The following is a 23,019-nucleotide window of genomic DNA, read 5'->3' on the forward strand; positions in this document are numbered from 1 at the left end:
TACTGGTGGCGACGGCGCAGTGCTACAGCCGGCTATGCAGTGCTCGCGGACTTCCGCACAAAGAATGAACATGTTCCTTCTTTGCAAGGAACAATTTTAGCAACGGAATTGTCTGCCGCTGAAATTCCTCAGTGTGAATGGGTCTCGCGGAAGACCCATTCACACTGATAATGTTCAATGTGTGTAATTCCACTCGCGTAATTTCCCTTCTGACTCCAATGTCAGTCTATGCTGCTCTCGAAGTGACTAGCTTATTTATAAAACGCTTGTTTTATGGAACAGAAGTCACTTTTTCATTATAAATCGGAACTCAGATATCTGGAAATGTAGCTAGCCAGAAAGAAAGGGAGCATTGTGGGTATTTGCCTTGACAAGACTATTGTCAGAAGGGGAACAATACTTTTTTTCCCCCATACAGCTTCTTTAGGCTATTGTTTGTTGTTACCTGTTTAGAAAAATACAGAAAAGCCATTAAAGAGGACCTGTCGGCTCTCCTAACCTGCCTTTCTTAGTAAATACTTATATATTCCCTTATTAAAGGGGTACTCAAGTGGATTTTTTTTTAATCAACTGGTGCCAGAAAGTTAAACAGATTTGTAAATTACATCTATTAAAAAATCTTAATCCTTCCAGTTCTTATTAGCTGCTGAATACTAAAGAGGAAATTATTTTCTTTTTGGAACACAGTGCTCTCTGCTGACATCACGAGCACAGTGCTCTCTGCTGACATCTCTGTCATTTTAGGAACTGTTCAGAGCAGCATATGTTTGCTATGGGGATTTTCTCCTACTCTGGACAGTTCTTAAAATGGGAGATGTCAGCAGAGAGCACAGTGGTCATGATGTCAGCAGACAGCTCTGTGTCCCAAAAAGAAAAAAACTATTCTCTGTAGTGTTCAGCAGCTAATAAGTACTGGAAGGATTAAGATTTTTTAATAGAAGTAATTTACAAATCTGTTTAACTTTCTGGCACCAGTTGATTTAAAAAAAGTTTTCCACCAGAGTACCCCTTTAAATAAGTCTGGAACATCTTTCCTTAGTATTTCATATTGTGCTACGTCTATGATTCCTTCTAGAAATGTATAATAAATTGATATCTGGATGGTACCATTCCCTTTATCAAAGGGGTATATCTGATACTGTCTGGACAGTGTCGTGTGTAAAAGGGACCAGTAACCCCCCTACCAGTAACACCCAATTTAATATACATTTATAGGAAGAATAACAGAAGAACAGCACAACACAGTTTTAAGAAAAGATGCTCCAGAATTATTTTGTGGGAATTGTTAGTATTTATTAAAATAGACACATCAGAAGAGCTGACAGAGCCTATTTAACTACAGCCTATCAATTGTTTGGAAACCAGTGACATCACTGAGGCACTGAGAATGTTTCTAGGAATGGACTGTGATGTACTGGTTCCAGGGGTGCATTTTCCTTAAAAAAAAAAAATGCATTTGTGCACACGGTCAAAATTAGTATACATCACCCACCAACCTTATTTTATAAATTAAATGCATTTTAGAGCAAGTATTACAAGGGGACAGTTAGCATCATACCTTTGGCTAAGTTTTATCTGATGTATCTATCAAGTGTTTTTGCAGAATTTCCTTTCTAGGTTTTAAATCTTTAAATCAACCCTTTAAAAAGCCATCTGGCATTGAACCCTTAGGCTATGTTCACACAACGCAATTTCAGTGTGGAATTTGGCAGAAAACTTCAGCTTGGAAATTCTGCTACATGAAGGTAACATTGTGGTGAATGGAATTTACATGGTCATATTCACACTGCAATTTTTCTGCTGCAGAATAAAATTGTGCATTCCAGATTCTGCTAAAAGAATGAATATGTCAATTATTTTTGCGGAATTCCACGACAGAGTCTCAATGAAGACAATGGGACTCTAAATTCCATCTAAAATCTGTGTTGAGCATAAGAAATTCTGCAGAAATTCAGCACAAATTCCTTGAACATTACGCAAAACTGAAAAATAAATCAGCTTTCATCTTGGCAGAATGTAATCTATGTTGAAGCACAGAAATTCTGCTGTGTGAACTTAGCTTTAGAGATTGCCTTCAAGGTCGGGTTGGGCCAAACCTGTCCAGAACTCAGAGCAGTGCTACTCTCTGTTCTGGAGGATCTATGGAATCCACTGCAAATGAATGGATGATTATTTTGATGTAATACTTAATTTTTTCTCCTGCAACAATGCAGGGGAAAAAAATTATATAAATTATGGTAAAGAAATAGACAACTTTAGATTAAAGATCAGTCATTTTTGTTTTTCGGCCAAGCACAGTGAACCCCTAGTAGTCATTCAAACAGGACATCCACACGTTTTGTTAAGTGATAATATTGGTGGACACCACAACGTTAATTGACTTTAGCCGAGTTTTCGAAAAGCAGCTGTGCAAGATATTCCTTTGTGTCCTGGATCCCAGAAGAAATCTCGGAGCCATCCTTTGTCACATACGTTCCAATTAAAAAGAGCTTCCGATTTTCACAAATGTCTGACAGTGCAAGGGCATCATGTATCTCAGGGATGTGATGTGCATTTTGTAGGTCCTACAGAGGAAACAATAAATTATAGGATATTATTGCTGCTTAGACACACCTCTACACACTCCTGGGGGAATCTAAACAATCGGTTGCCCATAGCAACCAATCACAGCAAAGATTTCATTTTTTATAAGTACAATATGAAATGAAAGCTGTGTTGTGACTGGTTGCTATGGACAACTAAGACACTTCCATTTCTGCCCTTTCCTACCAAGCCACATCCCTTGTAGAGCGAGGCGCCAGGGGGTCTAAAACATGGGAATTAGAGATGAGCGAACTTACAGTAAATTTGATTCGTCACAAACTTCTCGGCTCGGCAGTTGATGACTTTTCCTGCATAAATTAGTTCAGCCTTCAGGTGCTCCTGTGGGCTGGAAAAGGTGGATACATTCCTAGGAGACTCTTTCCTAGGACTGTATCCACCTTTTCCAGCCCACAGGAGCACCTGAAGGCTGAACTAATTTACGCAGGATAAGTCATCAACTACCGAGTTAAGAAGTTCGTGACGAATCGAATTTACTGTAAGTTTGCTCATCTTTAATGGGAATTTAAAGGGGTATTCCAGGAAAAAAACGTTTTTTTATATATATCAACTGGCTCCAGAAAGTTAAACAGATTTGTAAATTACTTCTATTAAAAAATCTTAATCCTTTCAGTACTTATGAGCTTCTGAAGTCAAGGTTGTTCTTTTCTGTCTAAGTCCTCTCTGATGACACGTGTCTCGGGAACCGCCCAGTTTAGAAGCAAATTCCCATAGCAAACCTCTTCTAAACTGGGCGGTTCCCGAGACACGTGTCATCAGAGAGGACTTAGACAGAAAAGAACAACCTTAACTTCAGAAGCTCATAAGTACTGAAAGGATTAAGATTTTTTAATAGAAGTAATTTACAAATCTGTTTAACTTTCTGGAGCCAGTTGATATATATAAAAAAGTTTTTTCCTGGATAACCCCTTTAAAAGCGCCACTGTCAATAATTTGAACTGCTGACATTTCACACAGACAGGTCAAAAGTTAAATTTTTCATATCAACTGGCTCCAGAAAGTTAAACAGATTTGTAATTTACTTCTATTAGAAAACATATTAAACCAGTACTTATCAGCTGCTGTATACTACAGAGGAAGTTGTATAGTTCTTTTCTGTCTGACCACAGTGCTCTCTGCTGACACCTCTGTCCATGTCAGCTCTGCTCCAGGAAATGACGTTTCACACCCAGCTTGTCAGCTAGTAGAAACATGCCCCCTCCAATTATCTGTATAGGAGAGGCAGGCACACAGAGTTCATAGGTCTCCGCCTCTCCTATAGAGATGAATGGAGGGGGCGTGTGCCGACCGGTGACATGCTGGGTAAGTAGCGCACATTAGCAGAGCAGAGCCGAGCTGGGGCCCCAGCGCTCAGACCCCCTGCGATCAGACAATTATCCCCTATCCAACATTTTTGTTTACACTAGACATCTTTTATGACAGTCATGATTGTATATATCTATTCTCCCCAAAAAATAAGAACCCCCCCCCCCAAAAAAACCAGTGTGTCACTAAGTGACCGGAAACTCTACCAAGCTTGGTCTGTTAGGTCACGTTTGATGACTATAGTTGCCTCCAGCTAATAGCCCCAATTCACATTCACTATCTCTGCTGAATAGGAGTTTTTCTGAGAGGATGAAAAGGATTGACTGCTAGATCTGTCTTGTACCTCTTATCTGTAGGGAAAACAACAGCACTGGACAGAAACTACCGGTCACTGAATGATTTCTTTCAATTACATATGTCACGTCAGCGGAATATACTAGAATTTAATGGCTATGGTATTATCCTTTTAGCTGAATACTTTCCATTGTACTGACTATTCATTCTTTTAATTTCATATTTTCAAACATAAAATGTTTAAAATAAGTGGGCAGATTTTCCATTGGTTCTACACATACATTATGAAGAGCATGGACCCCCATTACCTGTTTGTTAGCAAGCACTATAAGAGGAAGGACAGGGTCTTGTTGGATCAGTTGATGAAGATGTCTTTTAGCGAGTGAAAGACGACTGTGATCAGCCGAGTCCACCACAAAAATGACAGCAAATGCTCTAGAGAGGTACATTTTCCAATAAGGACGAAGATGCTCACTTCCTCCAACTGTAAGTCAAAAGGAAAACCCCTGTTTAGCAAATGTTACTGAAGACAATGCCCCAGAGACTCTCCTACAATAACAGCCTGAATCACATAGATATCCAAAGTTTTGCTCAGTCAGAGTCTCAGTGCTGAGTCATCAACTGATCAGTAGAATGAGTGGGAAGAAGAGCATGCTTAAGAACTTCACTCCCTGGCTAGCAGTGTTCTTCACCCTGTGGCCCCAATCTAGAGTCTATTTTTTGAGCCTTGAATCTTAGTTTTGAGAAAAGACATCTGAGGCCCAGTCACACGGCAGAATATGGCAGAAAAATTCAGCTCCGCAGCAGTTGTCTATTGTTTCCAATGGAATTTTGCTGTACCATTCACACTACTAAATGTCCAAGGATGTTCTGGACCCCAGACTTTGCAGAAAGAATAAACATGTCAATTCTTTCTGCATAATCCAGTCGGAAATGCATTGCAGTCTATGGACATGGGGCTGTCCTAGAATTTTTCTACATCTAAACTAATCATGGACAGAGATCGCTACAAGCTGGGGAGTGAGGAGTTACTGATCAGTTGGGGGGGGGGGGGGGGGGCCCTCAGACCCTGACCGATCAAAACATTTTTTTTTTTTTAAACAAAAACACTTTAAGGCTTGTGGCAGAAAAGGTTACTCATTAGAAGCCCCTTCTGTTAGAGAAGTGTAGTCCCTCTGCTTTGGCCAGGATATTTAAATATGAGTTAACAGCAGGGAATAGAATCCTCGCCAGAGAAGAATGAAAGCCCAGCCCTGGCTCTGGACCTAGAATCATTTAAAACAATAAACTTACTTTCCAAAAATTCCATTTTAGAATTGCCATTGCTGATGCACATTGCATTAACGCCTTCTGTAGGGGTTGTCATAAGTTTTCCTTTATTGGCTGAAATACAGTTTAAGATGCTTGTCTTTCCAGATCCATCCAGTCCGAGTACTAGAACCTGCTTGCATGATTCATGTTTTTCCTATTATAGAGGCAAAGCAGACAGCAGTCAGTATACTGTAAGCAACGCAGTTTTATTACACATACGTAATCTTTAGTATATATGTACTAACTTAGTACACGCAATGTACAGGGACTAAGCAGACCTATCCAAAGAGGAGAGAGTGAATTGTTGCCTCAGAATTAGAGGTACTCTTTTCATGCTGCTAAAACATGACCTGGACATTACTTAAAAAAAAAACAAAGTGATTCTTTCACATGGTTTGCCAGAATATGAAGAAATATTTTAACTTTTGCTATTTTCTTTTCTTGTAAGATATGTTAACCCCCTTAGGGACTCCCCTTAAGGACTCAAAACTATTTTCATTTTTGCACTTTGTAATGACATTACTTATTTTATAACAATCTGCAGCGGAACACAAAAAATATTTGTAGGGTGAAAAAAAACAACACATTTTGCTAATTTTTAGGGCTTCCGTTTCTACACAGTGCACTTTTCAGTAAAAATGACACCTTATCTTTATTCTGTAGGTCCATACGGCTACAGGGATACTCAATTTATGTAGTTTTTATTTATTTGTACTATGTTAAAAAACATAACTACATGCACCAAAATTAGTAGGTTTAAAATTGTCAAATTCTGACCCCTATAACTATTTTTATTTTTCTGTGTACGGGTGGTATGAGGGCAAATTTTTTGTGCCATGTTCTGTAGTTTTTATTGGTACCATTTTTGTTTTGATGGGACTTTTTGACCGCTTTTTATTAATATTTTTATCGTATATGAAGTGACCAAAAATGCACAATTTTGGACTTAAGTATTTTTTTTTTTCGTGTAGCCATCGACCGTGCGGTTTAGCTAATCTTATATTTTAATAGTTCGGACATTTACACAAGCGGCGGTACCACATTTTATTTTATTAAATGATTTTATTTTAAAAATACGAAAAGGGGGGTGATTCAGGCTTTTAGTGGGGGGGGGGGGGATACCATGAAAGCAGGCATGGAGAAGTAGATTGCCGATCGGACAACGAGGAGGCAGGCAAGGACCCTCCCGTCATCCAGTAAGTTGATCGGGACTATAGCGACATATTGGGATGTCCCAATCAGCTCCGCTGAGCTGCCGGGATTGTTTTACTCAAAGTTGATCGATGCTTCTAAAGGGTTAATGTCAGGCATTGGCCCGATCGGCGCTGCCCAGCCTTAGCTGTGGGTCCTGGCTGCCCGAAGGACTCGAGAACGGGGGCGTACCTGTACACCCTGCGTCCTTAAGTGGTTAAAGGGTCCCTGTAATTTAAAAATAACTTTCTGAGAAATGTTAAAAGTTTTAATCGGTCAGAGTCTTCAACAATGGACTAAGCAGGAAGAAGCAGTAACGCTTCACTCTCTGGCTCACAGAGATCTAAATCCTGCTTCACTAGGTGGCCCAATTGACTTATTTTTAGGCTGCAGGACATAGATCACTGGGAGATTAGGAGTAAAAGGGCACTTCCACACACTTCTCCCTGCTTGTTCTACTAGTTGTGGGGGGTTGAGCACAAAGACCTTGACCAATCATAACTTTTGACATGGGAAAAGTTTGTTTTAAAATGACAGGTACACTTTAAACTACAGTTTAATAACAAATTCATGGAATAAAAATACGAATGTATGCCAGGCAATAACATCTTGGTATTATCTCATCGTCCAAATAGTATAACCTCACCACATAAAAATGCTATAAATGTTATGGGTAAAGAAAAAAAAGAAAAAATAAATCTTCTATATTTAAATGAAAAGGATTTTTTGGGCAATAAAGTTCTGCCTTAAAGGGGTACTCTGCTCTTAGACATCTTATCCTTTATTCAAAGGATAGGGGATAAGATATCTGATCATAGGGGTCCCGCCGTTGGGAACCCCCGCGATCTCTTGCACACCACGCCGGCATTCTGAACTGTTTGTTCGGAAAGCTAGGTTAGGGGCTGTGGCGTCATGCCACGCCCCCTTGTGATGTCATGCCCTCGTGTGACTGCTGCCACGCCCCCTTCCATATACATGAATGGAGGAGCGTGGCGTGACATCAAGACCACAGCCCTGAACCAAACGAACAGTTCAGAATGCCGGTGTGGCATAAAGGAGATTGAGTGGTTCCCTACACCTTGGGGACCCCTGTGATCAGACATCTTATCCCCTATCCTTTAAACCCAAGAATAAACTGGTGAATTAAGTTGAAAACAGCAGTAAGAACATGCAAGGGGTACTGGCAAAATTTTAAACAGCCAGAATTTTGTCAATAGATTATTCCAGGAGGATATTGTGATGTGCGGCTAGGCTCCGCTGGATAGCCCACTGACAAAAGAAACTGGAGATCCTTCCAACCCGATAGTTTAAATAATAACAGCATACCAGAAAATGTCTTCTCATGCAAATTCATAATATGTTTCACTAAAGATTTTCCTATTATGTTCTATATATAATTTTCACAGACATGAATTTAGTAAATGGGTTCTCAATTCGGACCTTAATATATGGTCCATGGGGTCCAACCACTGTAATCTCTACAAATGAAGCAGGGTCCTATCATATATACAGTTACTAAAATGTGCAAGTATAAAAAGTATAGAGTGTGTTAAGTTAGAATGGCTAACAAAGTATACATACATAAGTAAAATAAATAAATGTATAAATTAATAAAATCAAGTCAGAAGAGCCCTCCAAAATATAAGCAGCCCCATAATACGGAGAAACAAACATTACCCTTCTTGTCTCCATGGCTTCCTGCGTACGCTAATGACCATATTACTCGCTCTTGTACTTACGGCAATAACAAAGCTCAAGTATAAACAAGAGGTAGAATGAGAATGTGGTGACGTAGTTAATGGGAGCCACCATTAATAAGATTTGGCTAATGCAGTTAAATCTAATCCAGCTCTGACCTAAAAGCAAACGCACCTTTACGTACCTGGATATATACTGTACATCATGTAAGCAGGAAAAAAAAAAAAAGACGCAAGAGCATGATACGTGAAAAGGTCAATAATAAAGATGAGTGTATATAATATTTCTAGATAGAACTGAGATATAGTATAACCTTGGCTTCCAATCAATCTACTACACTAGAAAAGTGCTCAGGTGGGAAGGTGTTGAGAAAAGGGAGAGGGGGAAGAATTTGGGTTTTGTTGGCGCAAGTATGTTACAAAGTATCTTATATTCGCTAGAACTAATCATCTATGCAAAGCTTCTTGAAAAGAACAGGGGTAAGGAGGGAGCGAATATAGCTAGTAACTAGCAGCGGGTTTCACGCTGCAGGAAACCCGCTGTGAGTTACGCTGCCATTCATTTGAATGGGTCCGCGGACAGTGCGCAAATCGGACACTATTGCGGACTGTCTGTGGACCCATTTAAATCAATGGTAGTGTAACGCAGCGGGATTCCCGCAGCGTGAAAGCCGCTGCTAGGAATAGCGTGTTAACGCACCCTTAAAGGGAAACATACAGCATGGTCACTTGCACTAACCTGAATATACAGATAGACATTCATCTTGTTGCTAATATGGTCATTTCTTCTTCAAGTGTTACTGTCATTAAAAAGAACTTTTGACAAGTTACTCATGTCAAAAGTTGTTTATTCCATTGGGTCTTAATGGGTCCACCTGTTTTTACCTAAATGACCAAGCCAGTTTTTTTTTCAAATCTGACATGTGTCACTTTAAAAATTGTAATAACTTTGACACGCTTTTACTAAGCGACACGATTCTGAGATTGTTTTTTCATGACATATTGTACTTTTTATTAATAGTAAATCTTTGTAGATGTATGCGGTATTTTTATTGAAAAACTTCAAAACATCCTGAAAAATTGGAAAATTTCTGGTGTTAAAATTTTTTTTTTTTTTAAAAGGCATTCACTGTGCTGTAAAAAATGTTTATCTTTAATCCGTGGGTCAGTACGGAAATGGCGAGACTCAGTTTATATAGCTTTTTATGTTCTTTTTCCGTTTTCACAACAAAATCCTTTTTCTAGGGTTGTCATGTTCTGACAGCCATAACTTTTTATTTTTCATCCAACGCCATTCTGTGTGAGGCTTATTTTTTGCAGGAAGAGTAGTACATTTTTATTGGTACCATTTTTTGCAATGCATGCTGCTTTTGATCTTTTCTATTCCACATTTTGGACTTAACCCCTTAAGGACTTAGCCCTTTTTAACCTTAAAGGACAACTGTAGTGGTCAAAAATCCCTGCCCAAATGTTCCCCAAACAAAAGTTATACAATTCAGTGAATTAGTCCTATTTACCTATATGCAGCCGTTTCTGAGATATTAGAGTTGCCAGCATAGCCCAGTAGTCCTGCGTCCGTCCCCTATTCATTACATTGCAGCCGCCATCTTGGGGACGGAGATCTCTTCCTCCCAGCAGTGTTTGTGCTCCCCCTAGCCTCTGTCAGCTCCTCCCTCTTATGCATATGCATGAGCGGGTGCTTTCTGAGGCAGCCATAGGCTCATCCTCAGAAACGCCCCTATCTGTAAGATTCAAGCAGGGGGAGAATGAGGACGTCCACAGCTCCTCCCCCTCCCCTGCTCTGTCTACATAGGACCTCACTTATCACGGGGAGGATTCAAGTTATCATGGGGGAAACACAGAGCAAACCACAGAGCAGGGAGGGGAGGACGTGTGTGTGAAGGAGACATATTACACTGCACGGGCTGGTGGTGTATAGACTACAGGGAATAAATATCATACTGATTCTGTGTGTGAGAGGGGGGACTACTGAATGACACATGCTGGGAGTTGTAGTCCCTGTTATGTGTGTGTGTGTATGCCAGTGTTTCCCAACCAGGGAATGCTGGGAGTAGTAGTTTTGCAACATCTGGAGGCACCCTGGTGTATGAACTACAACTCCCAGGAGATTACAGAGATACAATAGAGGTGTTGGTGAACTACAACCCCCAGGAAACTACAGAGATACAATAGAGGTGTTGGTGAACTACAACACCCAGGAGACTACAGAGATACAATATAGGTGTTGGTGAACTACAACTCCCAGGAGACTACAGAGATACAATAGAGGTGTTGGTGAACTACAACTCCCAGGAGACTCCTGATACAATAGAGGTGTTGGTGAACTACAACACCCAGGAGACTACAGAGGTACAATAGAGGTGTTGGTGAACTACAACTCCCAGGAGACTACAGAGATACAATAGAGGTGTTGGTGAACTACAACTCCCAGGAGTCTCCTGATACAGTAGGTGTTGGTGAACTACAACACCCAGGAGACTACAGAGGTACAATAGAGGTGTTTGTGAACTACAACTCCCAGGAGACTACAGAGGTACAATAGAGGTGTTGGTGAACTACAACACCCAGGAGACTACAGAGGTACAATAGAGGTGTTTGTGAACTACAACTCCCAGGAGTCTCCTGATACAGTAGAGGTGTTGGTGAACTACGACTCCTTTATACACTCAAACAGCAGAAAGCTGACAGGGCATGCTGGGATTTGTAGTCTTGCAACAGCTGGAGGCACCACTGGAATTCCCAGCATGCCCGAACAGCATATAAAATAACTGGGCATGCTTGGAGTTGTAGTTGTGAAAAAGATGGAGGGACCCCTATCAGGACAGTTTTATAGACAAACAATTATGTTTTTTTACCATTTTTCCTTTCACTCTCCACTCTCCAGTGTCCACACTACAGTGAGCACGGAGGCAGCTGCTTCATCACTGGACAGGAGCAGCATGGGGAGGGGGAGATGAGCAGAAGGGGAGGGTGTATGCATAGGGAAGGGAGATGTGGGCGTTACAATATAATAATTTGCTCGGGGGATAGAACAGGGGGAGGGCAGCAGCTTACAGGAAGTAAGCACAAGGCATGATGGGAGATGTAGTTTTATTTTCACTTCTCCTCCGTAATTCGTGTGCTGATAACGGGAGAACGACTGGGCCAATTTTGATGGGGGAGACATCGTTGGAAAGGTCTTTCAAAGACCTATTAAATGAGGTAAAAAAAAGTTTTTTTGCCCAGCACTGCAGATGTCCTTTAAGGACTCGGCCATTTTTTGCACATCTGACCACTGTCACTTTAAACATTAATAACTCTGGGATGCTTTTAGTTATCATTCTGATTCCGAGATTGTTTTTTCGTGACATATTCTACCTTAACATAGTGGTAAAATTTTTGTGGTAACTTGCATCCTTTCTTGGTGAAAAATCCCAAAATTTGATGAAAAAATAGAAAATTGTGCATTTTTCTAACTTTGAAGCTCTCTGCTTGTAAGAAAAATGGATATTCCAAAAATATTTTTTTTATTCACATATACAATATGTCTACTTTATGTTTGCATCATAAAATTGATGAGTTTCTACTTTTCGAAGACACCAGAGGGCTTCAAAGTTCAGCAGCAATTTTCCAATTTTTCACAAAATTTTGAAACTCGCTTTTTTTCAGGGACCAGTTCAGTTTTGAAGCGGATTTGAAGGGTCTTCATATTAGAAATACCCCATAAATGACTCCATTATAAAAACTGCACCCCTCAAAGTATTCAAAATGACATTCAGTCAGCGTTTTAACCCTTTAGGTGTTTCACAGGAATAGCAGTAAAGTGAAGGAGAAAATTCACAATCTTCATTTTTTACACTCACATTTTCTTGTAGACCCAACTTTTGAATTTTTGCAAGGGGTAAAAGGAGAAAATTTATACTTGTATTTGTAGCCCAATTTCTCTCGAGTAAGCACATACCTCATATGTCTATGTTAATTGTTCAGCGGGCACAGTAGAGGGCTCAGAAGGGAAGGAGCGACAAATGGTTTTTGGGGGGCATGTCACCTTTAGGAAGCCCCTATGGTGCCAGAACAGCAAAAAACAAACAAAAAAAAAACAAAAAAAAAAACAAAAAAAAAACACATGGCATACCATTTTGGAAACTAGACCCCTCAGGGAACATAACAAGGGGTAATGTGATCCTTAATACCCCACAGGTGATTCACGAATTTTGCATATGTAAAAGAAATAAAAATGTTTTTCCCTAAAATGCTTGGTTTCCCAAAAGTTTAACATTTTTAAAAAGGGTAATAGCAGAATTCTCCCGATTCAGAAAACACCCCATATGGGGGTGAAAATTGCTCTGCTGGCGCACTACAGGTCTCAGAAGAGAAGGAGTCACATTTGGCTTTTTGAATGCAAATTTTGCTCTGGGGGCATTCCGCATTTAGGAAGCCCCTATGGTGCCAGAACAGCAAAAAAAAAAAAAACACATGGCATACCATTTTGGAAACTAGACCCCTCAGGGAACGTAACAAGGGGTTAAGTGAACCTTTATACCCCAAAGGTGTTTCACGACTTTTGCATATGTAAAAAAAAAAAAAATATTTTTTACCTAAAATGTTTGTTTTCCCCAAAATTTTACATTTTTTAAAAGGGGAAAATACCCCCCAAAATTTGTAACACAATTTCTCCCGAGTACGGAGATACCTCATATGTGGCCCTAAACTGTTGCCTTGAAATACGACAGGGCTCCAAAGTGAGAGAGCACCATGCGCATTTGAGGCCTAAATTAGGGACTTGCATAGGGGTGGACATTGGGAATCACTGGCGTAGAATACCCCTAACAGGGTGCCTCCAGCTGTTGTGAAACTCCCAGCATGCCTAGACAGTCAGTGGCTATCTGGCAATACTGGGAGTAGTTGTTTTGCAACAGCTGGAGGCTCCGTTTTGGAAACAGTAGCGTACCAGACGTTTTTCATTTTTATTGGGGGGGGGGGGGGGGGGGGGCGGCATGTGTATATGTAGTGTTTATTACTTTTTATTTTATTTTGTGTTAGTGTAGTGTAGTGTTTTTAGGGTACAGTCGCACGGGCGGGGGTTCACAGTAGTTTCTCGCTGGCAGTTTGAGTTTGCCGCAGCTCAAACTTGCAGCCGGATACTTACTGTAAACCTCCGCCCATGTGAGTGTACCCTGTACGTTCACATAGGGGTGGGGGGACATCCAGCTGTTGCAAAACTACAACTCCCAGCATGCGCTGACAGACTGTACATGCTGAGAGTTTTAGTTTTGCAACAGCTGTAGGCACACTGGTTATGTATCACTGAGTTTGTGACCTAGCTCAGTGTTTCACAACCAGTGTGCCTCCAGCTGTTGCAAACCTACAACTCCCAGCATGTACGGTGCATGCTGGGAGTTGTAGCTTGCAACAGCTGGAGGCACACCGAAACACTGAGTTAGGTAAAAAAAAAAAACAGTTTCACAACCAGTGTGCCATCAGCTGTTGCAAAACTACAACTCTCAGCATGCACTTTGGCTGTTTGTGCAAGCTGGGAGTTGTAGTTATACAACAGCTGAAGGTACACTTTTCCATAGAAAAAATGTGCCTCCAGCTGTTGCAAAACTATAAGTCCCAGCATGCCCATAAGGGAATGCTGGGAGTTATGGTGGTCTGCCTCCTGCTGTTGCATAACTACAGCTCCCAGCATGCCCTCATTTGCTAAGCAACAGCAGGAGGCTCTCACTCACCCCCTACTGCTGCTCCCACACACGTCAGTCCCTCGTCGCCGCCGCCGCTCCTGGGGCCGCGATCCCAACAGGGACGCCGGGGATAAGGGTCCCCAGCTGCTGGGGTCCTCTTCCTGCACCCGTCCTCCGGAAGAGGGGCGGAGCGGGTTGCGGGAGTGCCACCCGCAGCAGGAGCCCTGATTGGTCGGCCGGTAAACTGGCCGACGAATCAGGGCGATCGTGAGGTGGCACCAGTGCCAACTCACCCCTGCTGGCACAGCCTGTAATTCCGGGTCACTGGAGACCCGATTGACCCGGAATCCGCCGCAGATCGCTGGGCTGAATTGTCCAGCGATCTGCGGCCATCGCCGACATGGGGGGTCATCACTTGGGTGATATGCCGCAATGCCTGCTGAACGATTTCAGCAGGCATCCGGCTCCGGTCCCCAACCGGCTAGCGGTGGGGACCGGATTTCCCACGGGCGTATGGATACGCCCTGCGTCCTTAAGGACTCAGGATGCAGGGCGTATCCATATGCCCTGCGTCCTGAAGAGGTTAAGGACCCATGACGTACGCGTACGTCATAAGTCCGCTCCCGATCTATAACGCGGGGCCACAGCCACAATGGCTAAAAGCGCACGGCATTGCTTGCGGTGCCGCGCGCTAATAACCCTTTAGACGCGGCGTTCAAAGTTGAACGCCGCGTCTAAAGTGAAAGTGAAACCATGCCAGTTAGCTCAGGGAGCTGTTCGGGATCGCCGCGGCGAAATCACAGCATCCCGAACAGCTTACATGACAGCTGGAGGATCCCTACCTGCCTCCTCGCTGTCCGATCGCCGAATGACTGCTCAGTGCCTGAGATCCAGGCATGAGCAGTCAAGCGGCAGAATCATCGATCAGTGGTTTCTTATGAGAAACCATTGATCAATGTAAAAGATCAGTGTGTGCAGTGTTATAGGTCCCTATGGGAGCTATAACATTGCAAAAAAAAAAAAAAAAGTGAATAAAGATCATTTAACACCTCCCCTAATAAAAGTTTGAATCACCCCCCTTTTCCCATAAAAAAAAAAAATGCAAAAGTTGTACTGCTAAAAACTTCAGATCACGGCGCAAAAAATCAGCCCTCATACCGCCCCATACGCGGAAAAATAAAGTTATAGGGGTCAGAAGATGACAATTTTAAACGTATAAATTTTCCAGCATGTAGTTATGATTTTTTCCAGAAGTGCGACAAAATCAAACCTATATACCGTATTTATCGGGGTATACCACGCACCGGCCTATAACACGCACCCTCATTTTACCAAGGATATTTGGGTAAAAAAAGTTTTTTACCCAATTATCCATGGTAAAATGAGGGTGCGTGTGTGCGCGTGTATACCCCGATAGACCCCCAGGAAAGGCAGGGGGAGAGAGGCCGTCGCTGCCCGCTTCTCTCCCCCTGCCTTTCCTGGGGTCTAGAGTCCTGCTGCCGGCCCTTCTCTCCCCCTGACTATCGGCGCCGCTGCCCGTTCTGTCCCCCTGACTATCGGTACCGACTATCGGTACAACCAGGGGGAGAGAGGGGGCAGCGGCACCCATTGCCGGCGCCGCTGCCCCCCCCCCCCATCTCCGGTGGCATAATTACCTGGGTCGCATAGCAACGACGCCGGGGACGCACGCCGGAGGCCTGCAGCAGCGCGGACCCGACCCAGGTAATTATGCCACCGGGGATGGGGGGAGGCAACGGGGCAGCGGCGTCGGCAATGGGTGCCGCTGCCCCTTCTCTCCCCCTGGCTGTCGACGCCGCTTCTCTCCCCCTGGCTATCGGCGCCGGCAATGGGGCGCCGATACCGATAGCCAGGGGGAGAGAATGGGCAGCGGCACCGATAGCCAGGGGGAGAGAAGGGCCGGCAGCAGCGCTCTAGACCCAGGAAAGGCAGGGGGAGAGAAGCAGCCAGCGACGGCCTCTCTCTCCCCCTGCCTTTCCTGGGGGTGTATCGGCGTATAACACGCACATAGACTTTAGGCTAAAAATTTTTGCCTAAAAAGTGCGTGTTATATGCCGATAAATACGGTAAGTAGGGTATCATTTTAATCATATGGACCTACAGAATAAAGATAAGGTGTCATTTTTACCGAAAAATGTACTGTGTAGAAATGGAAGCCCCCAAAATTTATAAAATGGCGTTTTCTTTTTCAATTTTGTCCCACGATTTTTTTTTCTGTTTCGCCGTAGATTTTTGGGTAAAATGACTGATGTCATTACAAATTAGAATTGGTGGCGCAAAAATAAGCCATCATATGGATTTTTAGGTGCAAAATTGAAAGAGTTTTTTAAAAGGTAAGGAGGAAAAAACGAAAATGCAAAAAACGGAAAAACCCCGGGTCCTTAAGGGGTTAAATGGTCACTGTCAGATACAAAAACTTTTGATATGTTGTAAAGCATGTATAACCAATAGGTTTTTCAATTGCTTTCATTAGAACAACTGCCCCCCCTGTCTGTTTGGACATATACTAGTCCTGCTGTGTCCGTGCATCATCCCCTATGTCATGGACACACTTCCTTGATTGACAGCTGTGAGCGCAGGGCTCACAGCTAGAGAAAAAATCCTCCCACTGTCAGCTTGTGTCCCGCTACTGTCAGTGAGGATAAGCTGGGAGTTGTAGTTTTGCTAATGCTAGGGGAGATGTGAGCAGACAGCATACTGAGGGAGGGGGCGGAGACATGCACAGTGAGGCCACGCCCCCTCCCTTTGAGAAGAATTCAGACTAGTGAGCTAAATTGAAAAAGTGTAATAAAAAAAGAAATAAAGGTGCTAGACACATAAAAATTAGATGTACATGGTCAGGATTAGGTACTGAGTGATATTAAAAAAAAATTAAAAAAATTTGTTGGATCTGACGGGTACACTTTAAATTAAGAGATTCGTTTTTTTGTTTTTTTTTTGGCAGTGTTCACCATGTGGCAATACCCATTATGAAAAGGTTGGAAAACAGAGTGAGCCCCCTTCCCATAAATGCCGTGATCAGTACTGATCACGGCATCTATGGGACTAATGCTGCCGAGACTGGTGTGATCCTGGTCTCAGCAGCTGTGGCTGGATGTCGGCTGTGACTGACAGCTGGATTGTGCCGCCAATCTACTGCAGCACATTGCGCTGTGCAGGATATCGCTAGTACGCATGCATACGCCCAGTTGCTCTAACATGTTAGAAGCTGGGATATATGCATACGTCCTGGGGCGAGAAGGGGTTAAGGACAGTAACACTAAATGCACTGAAGGTGGGCTGGGGTATCTGCAATCGCTTCTCAGCCTTTTGGCTAAGATCAAGTGTAGTATCTGTTCTTATCAGTGGTTTAGTCTTTGCCATTGATGTAGGATGGATACTGCATGGAGGAGCAGGTGTACTGGGGCGTTCCGGGGCTGATGCCACATAACCAGCTTAACGGCTGTCCTGATGTGACCTGTTTCCTCCGGGTCTCGCCATGAGGTTGGGGAGTGTAGAGCTGAGGTAAGTCTGTGCCTCGGGGAGTGGTGACCCTGAGGTGCCGAAACTCACTGGGTGTTACAACTCACTGAGTGAAAGCACTGCACCATTACTCTTCACCTTTGGCACTCACCCTTGATATTCTGGCCTTCTGGCTAGGATCGGGGAAATTTTTATAGATCCGGCCGGATGACCGGGTAGTATATCTGCACTCGTCCACTTATTTATTATTTTTTTGTATGTCACTGTGCCATCGTTTCGTGTTTTTATTTGTACACAGGATTGTCAGGATGCGGTAGCCCTTCTGGGTGTCCCTCCTGGCGGTCTAGGGGAGGTGTGTGAGGCCTTTTGGTTCCTCAGCTCCCTGCAACCCCTAGGCATCTTGGCTTCTGTCAAGATGCCATCAGTATACGGCTCCTTGGCTGATACCTTGGTTAACGCCTAGGTTGAAGCCAGGAGCATTTTCGGCCCCTTAGTAGCTTTGGCAAAAAGGGGCATCGAACCTGGATCCTTGCAGGTGCCTTCTGGCCGGGAGGTGAAGGGTAGGTTTGTTGGGGGGCCTCTCTCCTGTTGGAGAAGGGCTTAGCGATAGACCGCATCCTTTGTGCACGTTTTTTTAGTGTCACACGTTTGCACTTTTTCTTGCACTTTGGGTGATAGAGAGCACTTGCCTCGGCTCTTTAAAAAAAAAAAAAAAAATGCAATGCTTTCCTGCCTGCTCTAGTGATAACCTTTTCTGCCCTCTTTTGCAGTTAAAGGGGTACTCCGCCTCTAGCATGTCAGATCGCGGGGTCCCACCGATGGAGACCTCCGGGATCTCTGCTGCAGCCCACCACTATCATTACTCACTCTGTGCGTAATGAACGGCGATACTGGGGACGGAGCATCGTGATGTCACGGCTCCGCCCCCTCAATACAAGTCTATGAGAGGGGGCGTGGTGGCCATCACGCCCCCTCCCATAGACCTACAATAAGGGGGCGGACTGTGACATCGCGAGGGGGCGGAGCCATGACGTCACGATGCTCCGGCCCCTGTATCACCTGCCATGACGCACAGAGCAAGTTTGCTCTGTGCAGTGATGATAGCGGGGTGCTGCAGCGGAGATCCCGGGGGTCCCCGCGATCTGACATCTTATCCCTTATCCTTTGGATAGGGGATAAGATGCTAGGGGCGGAGTACCCCTTTAACCCCACATACTTCATAAATATTCATCCCTGTTCCTCAGCAAGACTGTGAAGAGACTGGGTTTAGAAGAAATAACCATATTAGCAACAAGATGAATATCTCTAGAATGGCTGCACCGATTTTTACCAGGTAAGAAGCACTAAAAACAGGGTAACACCTGGTTGCACTACCTACTAGGTTAGTGCAGGAACCCTGTAACCAGTGTCCATTAAAAAAAAAAAAAAAAAAAAAATATAATAATAATAAATATATATATATATATATATATATATATATATTAGTGACGCTCACCTGGCATAATAAATAAGTTGGAAAATCTTTTGTATTAGTTGTAAGTTTAGAAAAAATTAAATAAAAATAAGGCTCTTAAAAGTCTTGTTTTGATGGCATGGCAGGAACCAAGCAATATCAGGAAGAGGTTTGTTATATTTTAGCTGACCAGTATAGATTACTTTGCATCTTCCCCCCCCCCCCCCCCCCCCCCCCCACTTTATTAGGATGTAAGCCATTTTTTGACACTATGGTACTGAAAGGGGGGGGGGGGGCTTACTGAATATGAATGTACACAGCTTCCAAAGGACGCAATTAGAGATGAGCGAACTTACAGTAAATTCGATTCGTCACAAACTTCTCAGCTCGGCAGTTGCTGACTTTTCCTGCGTAAATGAGTTCAGCTTTCAGGTGCTCCGGTGGGCTGGAAAAGGTGGATACATTCCTAGGAAAGAGTCTCCTAGGACTGTATCCACCTTTTCCAGCCCACCGGAAAGCTGAACTAATTTATGCAGGAAAAGCTATCAACTGCCGAGCCGAGAAGTTTGTGACAAATCGAATTTACTGTAAGTGAATCATTGGATAAATCTGTACACAACTACCCACCCCTAGATGTATTATGCCAGTGTTTCCCAACCAGGGTGCCCTCAGCTGTTGCAAAACTACAACTCCCAGCACGCCTGGACAGCTGATGGCTGTCCAGGCATGCTGGGAGTTGTAGTTTTGCAACTGCTGGCGGTACCCTGAATGGGAAACACTGCGTTATGACATAAGGGCACTGCACACCTGCAAAGTAAACACAAAGAAAAAATGAGAAGTGGCCTGGTCCTCCATACAGAAAACTGGGGGGGGGGGGGGGGGGGGGAGGAATTGGAAAGGTCCCAGTCATTCCCAAAACCTGCAGGGTCACCACACGTGGGAAACCCTATACTTGGCTCTTAGGCCAAACACTACTGAAAATTAAGTTGAAAAGCAGAGTCAATACAAAGTCATGATCTCTTTACTGATATTTCTATATTATTAGTTTTTCTTTAAGATCATCTGCTTCCAGATCTAGTCACTTAGGGGGAGATTTATCAAAACCTGTGCAAAGGAGAAGTTGCCCAATTTCCCATAGCAACCAATAAGATCGCTTCTTTCATTTTGCAGAGGCCTTGTCAAAAATGAAAGAAGAGATCTGATTGGTAGCTATGGGCAACTTTGACTCTGCACAGGTTTTGATAAGTCTCCCCCTTAGTGACTACTAGAAAAGATGTGTATATCTCAGCGGCTTCTCACCTTATGCTGTGTATCAGTAGATGACACTGAAGCGTCACTGAACCCTTCTTCCATACGTTTATCTAGGGGTGATCTGGGGGACTCTCTTTTGGTTGGAATGGATGAGGTCTTATACGGCTCGTGTATTTCACAGGTCGTGTGTAACACATGTGAAACATCCTCCTGTGATGTAGCAGAGTTTGTGCTCCTCTCCTCCCCGGGTGTTATGGAGGTCACTGGACTGTCCACACTCTTCTTTTCCTGTGTTACAGATATGACCTCAGCTGCTGCGCTCTCCTCCTCTGGGGTTGCAGATCTGAATACAGAGCTTTTCTTTTCCTCTAGGGTAATAGATGTGACTGGAGATGCTGCATGCTTCTTTTCAGTGGTTATTGGTGTGACTACCCCTGCTGAGCCTTTTCTCTCCTCTGGGGCTATAGACGCGGCCTGAGCTGCTGTGTTCTTCTTTTCTGGGGTTATAGATGTAACTACAGTTGCTGAACTTATGTTCTCCTCTGGGGTTATAGATGTGTCTGCAACTGCTGCGCTCTCCTCTTTTTCAGTAACAGATGTGTCTGCAGCTGCTGCGCTCTTCTTTTCTGGGGTAATAGATGTGTCTACAGCTGCCACGCTCTTCTTTTCTGGGGTAATAGATGTGTCTGCAGCTGCCACGCTCTTCTTTTCTGGGGTAACAGATGTGTCTACAGCTGCCGCGCTCTTCTTTTCTGGGGTAACAGATGTGTCTGCAGCCTCTGTGCTCTTCCTTTCCGGGGTAGTAGATATCCCTGCAACTGCAGCATTCTTCTTCTCCTCTGGGTTTTCAGATGTAACTGCAGCTGCTGTGCTCTTCTTCTCTGGGGTTAAAGATGTAACTGCAGATTCTGTGCTCTTCTTTTCTGGGGTAGTAGTTATCCCTGCAGCTGTTGCGCTCTTCTTCTCTGGGGTAGTAGTTGTCCCTGCAGCTGCTGCGCTCTTCTTCTCTGGGGTAGTAGTTATCCCTGCAGCTGTTGCGCTCTTCTTCTCTGGGGTAGTAGTTGTCCCTGCAGCTGCTGCGCTCTTCTCTGGGGTAGTAGTTATCCCTGCAGCTGCTGCACTCTTCTTCTCTGGGGTAGTAGTTATCCCTGCAGCTGTTGCGCTCTTCTTCTCTGGGGTAGTAGTTGTCCCTGCAGCTGCTGCGCTCTTCTTTTCTGGGGTTAAAGATGTAACTGCAGATTCTGTGCTCTTCTTTTCTGGAGAAGTAGTTATCCCTGCAGCTGCTGCGCTCCTCTTCTCCTCTGGGTGTATACATGTTACTGCACTTTTCTCCTCCTCCTGTATTATAGAGGAGACAGGTGAGGCGCCTGGGGGCACATTCCTGTCATTCCCCGTGCTGCCCCCTTCAGTCTGCACTGGGGATACAGCCTCAATCTCCCCCACTTGCCTTGCTCCGTCATCTATAATGGAGGCACCTGGTCCCCCTCCATCCTGAGCCGACACACTTCCTTCCCCATGGAGCCTCTGCTCTTCCCCCTTGGCTCTCCTGGCAGACAGGTACCTCCAGGTCGCCAGGGCTACCCCTCCGGTAGCAGCGAGCAGAGCCGCGGGCAGGCCTATACTCCGGAAGGCTGCCATCCTGCCCTCAGCCTGAGGAGAACCGGCAGGCTACACAGCGCTACATCTCATGGAGGACGAACACACCCTGTTCTGTGTTGTGGGAAGATGCGACCTCTTCGGCGGCTACAGGACCTTTGATGATGTCACGGTCATGTGATGAGTCACATGTGTGGGAGGAGCCAGACTCTGTAGCAAATGTGTCACACAGGAAAGTTATGGCTGTAGTACAGCAAGGAGTGGCACTGAGTACTGCACCCAACTATTATGACAGGCCAGGGGACGGGCACTATACAATACAGTGCTTGGGCACAGTTGTCCGCCCTTGGGTGTATTCCAGAATTTCCCAAGTAGGGTGCCTCCAGCTGTTGCAAAACTACAACCCCCAGCATGCCCGGACAGCCGTTGGCTGTCCGGGCATGCTGGGAGTTGTAGTTTTGCTACAGCTGGAGGCACTTTGCTTGGGAAACACTGGTGAATGCACATGTTTCATCTTGTATCATAATAGCTGGGGTAGGCGGCAACATCAAGGTCACGTGATTGTGGCAATGCCGCATTGTGCCAACACATCAACAATAGGTCGCCCGCCCCAACATCCAAATACTGTATTAATTTCCAGTCACAGGGTGTAAGTGTGCCAGGACTTACCTCAACGCAAATTGTGTGTGACTACGACCAGTGGGCGACTTCTCTACCAAATCGCATCCATAAGGTCCCATGCACACTATGCAAGTTGCGCTCAGAATTATTCCTAGCGAATTCAGGATTGGCACTTTATGGCCATGTAAGGCCTATCCCATAGAATGCAGTGCTGTTCTGGGCAGAATTCTGCCAAAAGGATAAACATGTTCTGCAACAAAACAGTAGTGTGCACTCAGCAACAGAATCCCATGAAGATCCTAATTCCGGGTGGGATATCCGTAGTGTGCATGGGCCCAGGGCCGGCTTCACCTGTAGGCAAAATAGGCAGCTGCCTAGAGCGCACTGTTGATGAGGGCACCATTCTGCCCTCCATAAGAAAGTTACCTCTCCAGGTCCTGACAGCGCAAAACTGTCACCCCAGAAGTAAGGAGATAACATGAGGAGGGGGTTTGTTACAGTGTGTCACCCCAGTAGTAAGGAGATAACATGAGGA

At 44.2% G+C, this 23,019-nt stretch overlaps 1 protein-coding gene and 1 pseudogene across 2 annotated transcripts; one reads left to right on the plus strand and one right to left on the minus strand.

Moving 5' to 3' along the window:
* Positions 1–950: 950 nt before the first annotated feature.
* On the minus strand, positions 951–22,654 carry ARL9 (ADP ribosylation factor like GTPase 9). Of its 2 annotated transcripts, none has more exons than XM_056518247.1 (4): positions 22,533–22,654; positions 5,494–5,665; positions 4,509–4,684; positions 951–2,564 (listed from the first exon to the last, which is right to left on the minus strand). In XM_056518247.1, the coding sequence occupies exons 2-4, from the start codon at positions 5,564–5,566 to the stop codon at positions 2,373–2,375; spliced, it is 441 nt and encodes a 146-aa protein (XP_056374222.1). In that variant the 5' UTR covers positions 5,567–5,665; positions 22,533–22,654; the 3' UTR covers positions 951–2,372. The 2 variants fall into 2 exon arrangements, with proteins under 2 accessions (XP_056374222.1, XP_056374221.1); XM_056518246.1 differs by lacking the exon at positions 22,533–22,654 and adding an exon at positions 20,316–22,037.
* On the plus strand, positions 17,395–17,563 carry LOC130343475 (U2 spliceosomal RNA; annotated as a pseudogene).
* Positions 22,655–23,019: the final 365 nt, after the last annotated feature.

Source organism: Hyla sarda, chromosome 1, assembly GCF_029499605.1.
Source record: "Hyla sarda isolate aHylSar1 chromosome 1, aHylSar1.hap1, whole genome shotgun sequence".
NCBI classification, from domain to species: domain Eukaryota; kingdom Metazoa; phylum Chordata; class Amphibia; order Anura; family Hylidae; genus Hyla; species Hyla sarda.